At 44.0% G+C, this 9,039-nt stretch overlaps 1 protein-coding gene across 2 annotated transcripts in view; it reads right to left on the reverse strand.

Annotated features, from left to right (window-relative positions):
* The window catches only part of Stox1 (storkhead box 1), a 56,708-nt gene extending 47,957 nt beyond the window's left edge, over positions 1-8,751 (reverse strand). For both annotated transcript variants that reach the window (XM_015500561.2, XM_048809802.1), the window contains exon 1: positions 8,360-8,751. In XM_015500561.2, the coding sequence (XP_015356047.1) occupies positions 8,360-8,669 (310 nt within the window). In that variant the 5' untranslated portion in view covers positions 8,670-8,751. The remainder of the gene's footprint in view (positions 1-8,359) is intronic.
* Between the last annotated feature and the right edge of the window lie 288 nt (positions 8,752-9,039).

Genomic DNA, 9,039 nt, shown 5'->3' on the forward strand with positions numbered 1-9,039 from the left:
GGGGCTTTTTTAAAAAAAAAAAAAAAAAAAAAGTGAGCTCCCTCTTTTTGCTTCCTGGCTGTCGTGAGCTCTTGACTTTTGTTACACCATACACTCCCCACCATGATGTTCTGCCTCACCACAGGCCCAAAGAGATTCTCCTTTAGCCAGTGCTGCTGTTCACCTATAATCCCAGCAACTCCAGAGGTTGTGGCAGGAGAATCACAAGTTTGAGACCACCCTAGGCAACTTAGTGAGAAGCTCAGCAATTTAATGAGACCCTGTCTCAAAATAAAAAATAAAAAGAATTCATGATGTAGCTCAATGGTAAAACATTCCTGGGTTCAGTCCCCAGTACAAAACAAAAGAAGAAAAATTAGATAGTCTCCTTTTAAGTTGCTACTCTCAGGTATTTTGTCACAGTGATAGAAAGCTGAGTAACACACTCTAATTTTCTAAAAATGTGGGAAAAATTATGGGAAACTGGTTGATGGGCATAGAAGAATTCTGTACTATCTTTATAAGTTTTCTGTAAATCGAAACTCATTCCAAAATTAAAAGTTTATTTTAAAAATTATATTTATGCTGGGCACAGTGGCCCATGCCTTGTAATCCCAAGCACTTGAAAGGTTGAAGCAGGAGGATTGTAAGTTCAAGGCCAGTCTGGACAACTTAGTAAGACTCTGTCTCAAAATAAAATTTTGAGGGTTGGGAATGCAGTTCAGCGGCAGGGCACTTGCTTAGCACACCCAGGGTCCTGGGTTCAATCCCCAATACTTAAAAAAATTAAAAAATTAGAGTAGCATTTGAAAAAGAAAGTTCTCAGGAATATAAATTTAACAAAAGAATTACAAAACACGGCTAACAGAAATTAAGAACACTAAAATAAATGAAGAGATCGACAATGTTCACATGTACTATAGTAAAGACAGTAAAACCCAAATTAGGTTGACTATGAGGCTAGGTTCAACTTAAAAAGAAATACTAGGATACTAGATTTGAACTTAAAAGGAAATAATACTATGATATAGGATTGAATATCATTTGTCCCCTTCAAAAGAGTTTAATCCCTGGGGCTGGGGGTTGTGGCTCAGTGGTAGAGTGCTAGCCTAGCATGCCTGAGGCACTGGGTTCAATCCTCAGCACCACAGGAAAATAAAATAAAGATATTGTGTCCACATATAACCGAAAAATAAATATTTTTTAAAAGGAGTTTAATCTCTGGGGCTGGGGTTATGGCTCAGTGGTAGAGCACTCACCTTACATGTGCAAGGCCCTGGGTTCGATCCTCAGCACCATATAAATAAATAGGGTTATTGTGTCCAACTACAATTAAAAAAAAATAAATATTTAAAAAATAAAAAAAGAGTTTAATCTCCATTCTGAGATATTAAGAGGGTAGAAACTTAGATAATCTAACTATGGTGTTTAGAGATAGAGCATTTGGAGGGTAATTAGGATTAGAAAAGGTCATTAGAGTGGAAACCCATTATTGAATACTGATGACCTTGTGAGGAAAGAGACCAAAATACATACTCTCTCCTGCCTTTCACCTACTATGCTCTATGTCGTCTTGGAACTCTGCCAGCAAGAAGGTTTTTACCACATGTGGCCATTGTGTTATTAGTAATAGAAAATGATAAACTAAGACTAGAGACCAACCATTCTAGTTGGTCTCTATCCTTTCCCTCACTTTATTTTTATTTCTATATTTTTATACTACAGATCAGTTTGAAATTAGATGATTAATCTATCCTGGTTTTCCCAAGACTGCCTTCATTTTAGAAATGATAGTTTTGGCAAACATGTTGACTCATGGTTATGATCCTAGCTACTTGGGAGGCAGAGGCAGGAAGATCGAAAGAAAGTTTAAGGACAAGGCTGGGGTGGTGGCTCAGTGGTAAATAGCTTGTCTCGCTTGTGTGAGGCAAGGGTTCAATCCTCAGCATCACATAAAAATAAGTAAGATAAAGTTATTGTGTCCATCTACAACTAAAACAATTATTAAAAAAAAAGTTTATGGACACCCTAAGCAACTTAGTGAGTACATGTAAATAAAATAAAAAGAAGGGCTAGGGATGAGGCTCAGTGATAGAATACCTATCTAGTATATGTAACACCCGGGGTTCAATGCTCAGTACTCAAAAAATAAACAAACACATTTCTGAATATCAGCAGAGGAGCTAAAAGACAATATTAAATGTTGGCAAAGTGTAGAGAATTAGTATTGTCACACATTTGTTAGGAGTATAAAACTGTCCAATCATAAAACTAAATGTAAACTATGAGTTAGAAATTTCTCTGCTAGGTATTTTATCTAAAAGAAGTAAAAGCATTAAAAAATTTCTATGCAAATATTCACAGATGCTTTATTCATAATAGCCATAAACTAGAAACATCCAGGTGTCTACATAAGGGAAAATGAATAATCTATGATATACAATATACTCATACAATAGAATACTACTCAGTGACAAAAAGGAACAAACTAAAAACAGGGAAGAATTTCAAGATTCAAGAGAAAGAATCCTCTTACAAAAGAGTTCATACTACTTAAGGCCATTTATGTGACATTCTTGAACAGGTGAAACTTATTTATGGTTTAAAAAAATCAGAATGCCACATGCAGTAGCACATTCCTATAATCCCAGCTACTCCAGAGGCTGAGGCAGGAGGATGGCAAATTCAAGGCCAGCCTCAGAAACTTAGCAAGACCCTGTCTCAAAATAAAAATTAAAAAGGACTTTCGATAGAGCTCAGTGGTAGTGTGCCCCTGGGTTCACCACACATACAAAAAAGTACATTTAACGTCTGTGCATTTCATGCAGGATGCTATGCTACATTGAAACCCAACTACTCAGGAGACAAAGGTAGGAAGATGGCAAATTCAAGGCCAGTTTAGGAAAATATTGAGAACTGTCTGAAAAAAAAAAAAAGTTACAAAAAGCATTGAAAAAAATTATGCAGTTCACTAAATAAAAATTTCACCTACAAACTCCATTAGCTAACCCCTACAAGAGGCCCTACTGCTATTCAAGTAGGACTTTAGAAAAAAGGCAGAGCTAGAGTCATTTCACTCCTTTTCTCTCCTCCCACACCATTCCTCAGGTCACAGGAGAGTTAAAAGGTATCAGAGATTTGCCATCAGGCACCAAGTTTCACTGAACTGTTCCTCCTCTCCCAAACCAAGATAGATCCTGGAATGAACCATTGACATGTAACATTAATTAGTAATGGTCTCTATACTGCTATCGTACTTAAAACTTTAATTTTTTTTTTTTTTTTTGTAATATTGGGGATCAAACCCATGCCAGGCAAGAGTACTACCACTCCAGCACAAGCACTCACAGTTCCACCTTGATATCTCTATGTCTGGAAGGCTGCACTCAGAGGTGTCTGGAGGAACAGGTAGGAAGTACATGAAAAGTGGAAAGGTCCTCCCATCACTTCCCCCTGGCCAGGCTGTCCTGCCTGACCAGCACTACCCACCAAACACACACCAGGGAACTTTTGCCCAAAGCAGAAACTTCAGGGCCCATGTGTATCAATCACGGTGGGATGGAGAAGACTATGTGCACCAGTCAGCTTCTGGAACATGGCCTCCCACTCGACTAGACCCTCTTTTGTGGTTGTTGTTGTAGATGGACACAATACCTTTATTTTATTTATTTATTTTTAGGTGGTGCTGAGGATCGAACCCAGGGCCTCACAGTGTGAGACAAGCGCTCTACCATTGAGCCTGAGCCACAGCTCCAGCCCAGCTGTACCCTCTCTAATTGAATGGAAGAAACAGACTGACTCCACCTTATCTTTGAGCACAGGTAAGTCTGAAAGATACATTAAAATATAACCCAGGTGTGATGATGCAAGCCTGTAATCCCAAGAGTCTGAGGCAGGAGGACTGAAAGTTCAAGGCCAAACTGGGCAACTTAGGGAGAACCTATCTCGAAACAAAATAAACAGAGCGGGATGTAGCTCAGTAGTAGACGATGACAGCTTGCCTCACATGCACCCTGAAGCCCTGGGTTTAATCCCCAGTACCACAAAACAAACACGACAGAGACATCTAGAATAGTACTTGGCACATGAATGAATTCATAAAGCCAGTGTTATAAATAAAAGAGCTGTGGACATTTGGGGCATTTTTACCCAATGAGAAAAGATGACAGGCCCTGCTGAGTGTGAAAGGGTGGTGACACCTCTGCTCTAATTTTCAGAATGTAACAAACTTATTTGGCCAAGTGGCCTTCCACCATTAACTTTCGGTGTCACAGTAGGTATGGTCTCAGTAGCAACAGAGTCTCCCAAACAAAGGCAGGTGTCCCCTCTCACCACTCCACTCCCTGCACACACAGCTGCTGGGTAAACAGCTGTCTCTTGGCAGTTTCCAGAACACACCCTTTCATTTGTTAATGCCATTTGCTAATGAAAAACAAAACACAAAACCCTTGGGGACTAGCACACAAAAGAAGAATGAGCTCCCTGTCATCAAACTAAAGATCCAACTGTCCCTCTTTTAAAAAAATATTCTTCCTGGCATCGATTTTCTCACTAGAGGAAAGATGATGTACAGAAAATGAAGAGGGAAAGAAAAGGCACAAAGTTTGGAGAACGCATAAATGCAGGACTTATGCTTAGGTCTGCACCTGGGGACTTGGGTCACTCCTGTCTGCACAGCCAGCAGGCTCCTTGGAGCCATATGACTGCTGGGTTTATAAAACTGGCCTGCCTCTTCCTCTATCTTCTGTAGCAGTGACCAATAGCAATACTCCATGTGCCCAGATGGTTTAATGCAGGACTATATGAGCCTTAAAAGAAAAAAAAAATTGGACAGCAAAGAGACCACATTGGTTCTTCGTGTCCTTTTCTAGCATTTTGCTCTTTCCCACAAAGTAACAAGAGTGAGAACCTGTGTCCACAGCAGCTCTTCTCTCACCTTCTTGGAAGCCCATTTTGGCTTTGGAAGCCCATAAAGCAAGCAGACTGGAAATTTTTCCGTTGGGGGAAAGATGCTTCTTCTGTCTTCACCACCCTCTGGGACTCTAATGGTGGCCTGAAAGCTGCCCTGACAACTCTTCTCTATTGATCTGATCCCAGGATCCCAAATTGGATAGTAATTAACAACACTATTCAAAACAAGAGCACCCACAAACACCCCTGGTGCATCCATCACTTGGCATCAAATAAGATTCTTCTCCAATTTTGCTCCTCAAAATTTTCTCATGGATTTTCTTTTCCCCCTTTTGTTTTTGGGGCACTAAACCCAAGGGTGTCACACACTCATGAATGGTTTTGTCCAAATTCCAGCTGAATGTCCAAATTCCTGTAAGGACATATTTAAAAACCTTGAAATTATTCCTGTCCAGGGATGCAGGTCAGGTATGATGACCCAGGAGAAAAATACAGAATGGAGTCCACTGCATCCTGAGTTGTGTGACAGGCGGTACTACCTAGTGGGCGCAGGATGGGGACACCGGTGACACAGAGGACTAACCCACATAACAGTGTCAGAAGAACAATTGGTGCTTTGGCATGCTGAGGACTCTGAATAGAGGATGGCCTCAGAGGCAAAGTCTTTCCTCCTCCAGTTCTACTTTTTCCAAAGCAGACCTAAGGATTCCTTTTCTTCAAGGTGGGTCACAGAGATTAGACCTCTTTCTTCCAAAGACAAATATAAAACCTAGAAATATTCCTCTAACCTTCCCCTACCTTACTGTGTTTTAAGATCTGGCCATAATGAAATTTTCTGACCTATTTTGTCTGATAGTAGATCATAAGACTCTCATTCCAGAGGGGTCCTTACCTACATATATGAGGAAGGAATGCTGCACAGAGAAGCCAAGGGTATCTGAACAAACGGGCCTTGCTGGGATTCCCCCATCCGTCCATCACCATCAGGTCATAGCTTTTTGCCCAGTCTCATTCCTATGTGGCTGTCCCTTCTTCGTTCGATCTGAGCATTACAATAAGCAGTTCTCCCTGGATCTCTCTCTCTCTTTTTAAGACCTACCTGGTTCTCTGGCCTATTCTTTTTAAATACTCATAGTTTTAGATGGATACAATACCTTTATTTATTTATTTATTCATACTTGTATTGGACACAATACCTTTATTTTATTGATTTATTTTTATGTGGTGCTGAGAATTGAACCCAGTGCCTCACACATGCTAGGCAAGCGCTCTACTACTGAGCCACAGCCACAGCCCTCCCTGGATCTTTTGGATCATTTTTTAAATAAATTTTTTTAATATTTATTTTTTAGTTGTAGTTGGACACAATATCTTTATTTTTATGTGGTGCTGAGGATAGAACCCAGGGCCTCACATGTGCTAGCTAGCCAAGCGCTCTACTGCTGAGCCACAACCCCAGCTCCTCTTTTGGATCATTTTTGAAGGCTTCCAAGTCATGCAAAACTTTGATTAAATAAATCTGTTATGCTTTTCTCTTGTTACTTTGTTTGTTTGTTTTTGTACTGGGGATTGAATCCAGGGGTGCTTTACCACTGATGTATATCTCCAGCACTGCGCCCCCCCCCCACCCTTTTAAGACAGGGTCTTGCTAAATTACTGAGGCTGTCCTTGAACTAGCAATTCTCCTTCCTCAGTCTCCAGAGTAGCCAGGATTACAGGTGTGTACCAACATCTGTCTTTTGTTACAGGGATTTCAATAATGTCCATTATGATAGGAAGGAAATTTTCTGTCTCTATATCAGTATTCAGCAATGCTTGGTGGGCCCAGATAGTGGCATCATGGCTGCCTCTGACTTAGCATAAGCCCTCTCTTATTTCACTCCCAGGTCTAGATCCCCACTGCATCCTACTCCCTCGATGCAATAGACTCTATGCTTACCCTTTGAAAGGGGGGTGGGGGGTGGGAGAACCAGAGAATGTAACCACTAATTAAAACCAGAAAAACCCAGGACACAGAACTGAAAAGAGTTTTTCATCCAGCCTGTCTGAAAGACCCCTTCCCTGTGAGGATTTTGGCTTGGCTACTTGGCTCACTGCTCTCAGAGCCAGAAAACTATTTTCTTCACTCACTCCTTCATGTAAAAGAAGATAAAATGTGCATATATAGTTTTGCAATGAGTGCTTTTTGTTGTAGTTGCTACTTTTAAGGAAAAAAAGTGGGAGTGGGGAGGAGGCAGACAGAATAGAGATGAGAAGCCAAGGTTTAGCTGCACTGATCAGGCATGGTGGTGCACACCTGTAATCTTAGCTACTTGGGAGGCTGAGGCAGAAGGACCACAAGTTCAAGGCCAGCCTGGGCAACTTAGCAAGACTGTGTCTCAAAATAAAAAATAAAAAGCTCAATGGTAAAGGGCCCCTGGGTTAATCCCAGTACAGCAAAAATAAACAAACAAATAATTTTAAAATACAAACAAAAATTAGCTGCACTGGCCTGTAGCTGCTTCAGCTATCCTTGGAGAGATGACACCCAGCATCAGGTGCCTCCTGCCCCCCTGTTCTTTTGCCCTGGGGGACTGAAACAATTGTTTATTTACTGCTCCTCCTCCTTAGATGGAAGGAGGAAGAAGATTTATGGACTAAGATAGAGGGGTCCTTGGAATCAAAACTCAGGGCTGGAACAACTGGTGGTTTGTCAACAACATTCCATCAAATGGACCTCACAAGCCCATATAAATACAACCCACATAAATACTAGGCTATATGATTGGTTGCGGCATTGTTACCTTAGTTTAGTGGCCAGTATCAGTGACCACTCACTGGTGCAGTCTTGGTTTCTCAAATGAGAAGCTATTTTATACAGGCAAAATGCTGCCGTCTGTTTTCTAACAAAGAATGGGGATGTGGAAGCTTGTCTATTCGGTTAATGGGAGGGATTGTGTCCAGAGCACCACCTCTTTCTTTTCCCCAGCAGTTAAGAACCCAAAACCTGCTAGACCCTGAACCCAAACGACCACACCATGCAGTACAGCAGGACACTCCAAGTCAGTAGTTTAGTTAGAAGAGAGAGGGCGGGGGAAGGGGGAGAGAAGCCAGATTCTTCCCTAAGCTCTCCTATGAAGCGTAGACGGGAGCCCCTGCCCTCTGACTGCAGCTCTGGCGGCCCATAGCATCACTTTTCTAAGTAGAAAGTTCCTTCCTCCAGGAACCTATGTAGGAACTTTTAAATAGTTGCGGAAAGGAGGCATCCTGGAGCTAGGCATACCCTGGGGTCTGACGCTTCAGTGTCCTAACAGGAGGAACGGTCTCCAGAGTGTTTCAGCAAGCCAGCCCTCCTCCAGTCACACGACTGGCTCCCTCACCCCCTAACTCCTGTTCTCTCTGGGTTGTGTCTCATCCCTGTGGCAGGGGATCGCATACCGGTCCCTGCAGCTTGCGCGGGACGCCGCTTCTTTCGGGGCCCTGCACTCACCCACCGCCCTGATGTGGAAGCCGCGAGGTGGGCGCAGCGCTCGGCGACGCCAGGCATCGCGCAGCACCTGCAGGCTGGAGGGGGGTGCATGCACCAGCAACACTCCGCGCCGTAGCCAGCCCAAGAAGGCCAGCCGCGAGGCGGCGCGCGCCAGCCTCGCGTTCCAGAAGCAGCGCGCGTTGGCTCGGCGGAAGGCACGGAACACCGCGCGCCCACCCGGCTCCTCCGCAGTCCCCGCTTCCTCCTGCGCCTCAAGCCGGCACAGAACTAGCGCCAGCGAGCCCGGCGCCAGCTGCACCGGCCTGGCCATGCTGCCGCGCACGACTGAAAACCCGCTGCCTAGCCCAGCGGCCGACTGCACTGGCAGCTCGGGCGCTGCACGCCGGGCGGAAGGGATCGACTGACTGCGCGCTGCCCCGGCTGCCCGGGGAACAGGCTGCAGGGGGCGGGGCCGACAAGCCAGGGGTGGGACGGCCACTGCTCCAGCCCGCGCAGCGCCGCAGAGGGGTTTCCAAGAGCTGAGCTTCGGTCTCTACACCTACGCCTGGGTTCTGTTCTCCGCCCCGGGCGACCCCCTTCATTTCCCAGCCTCAGGCAGCCCGGAGAAACTTCCCTATGCTCGAAGGGCCCGCGCTGGAGCTTTTCCAAATCCCGGGGGAGCTCCCACAGTCCCCTGGATA

This window comes from Marmota marmota, unplaced genomic scaffold (assembly GCF_001458135.2).
Source record: "Marmota marmota marmota unplaced genomic scaffold, marMar, whole genome shotgun sequence".
In the NCBI taxonomy this organism is placed as follows: Eukaryota; Metazoa; Chordata; class Mammalia; order Rodentia; family Sciuridae; genus Marmota; species Marmota marmota.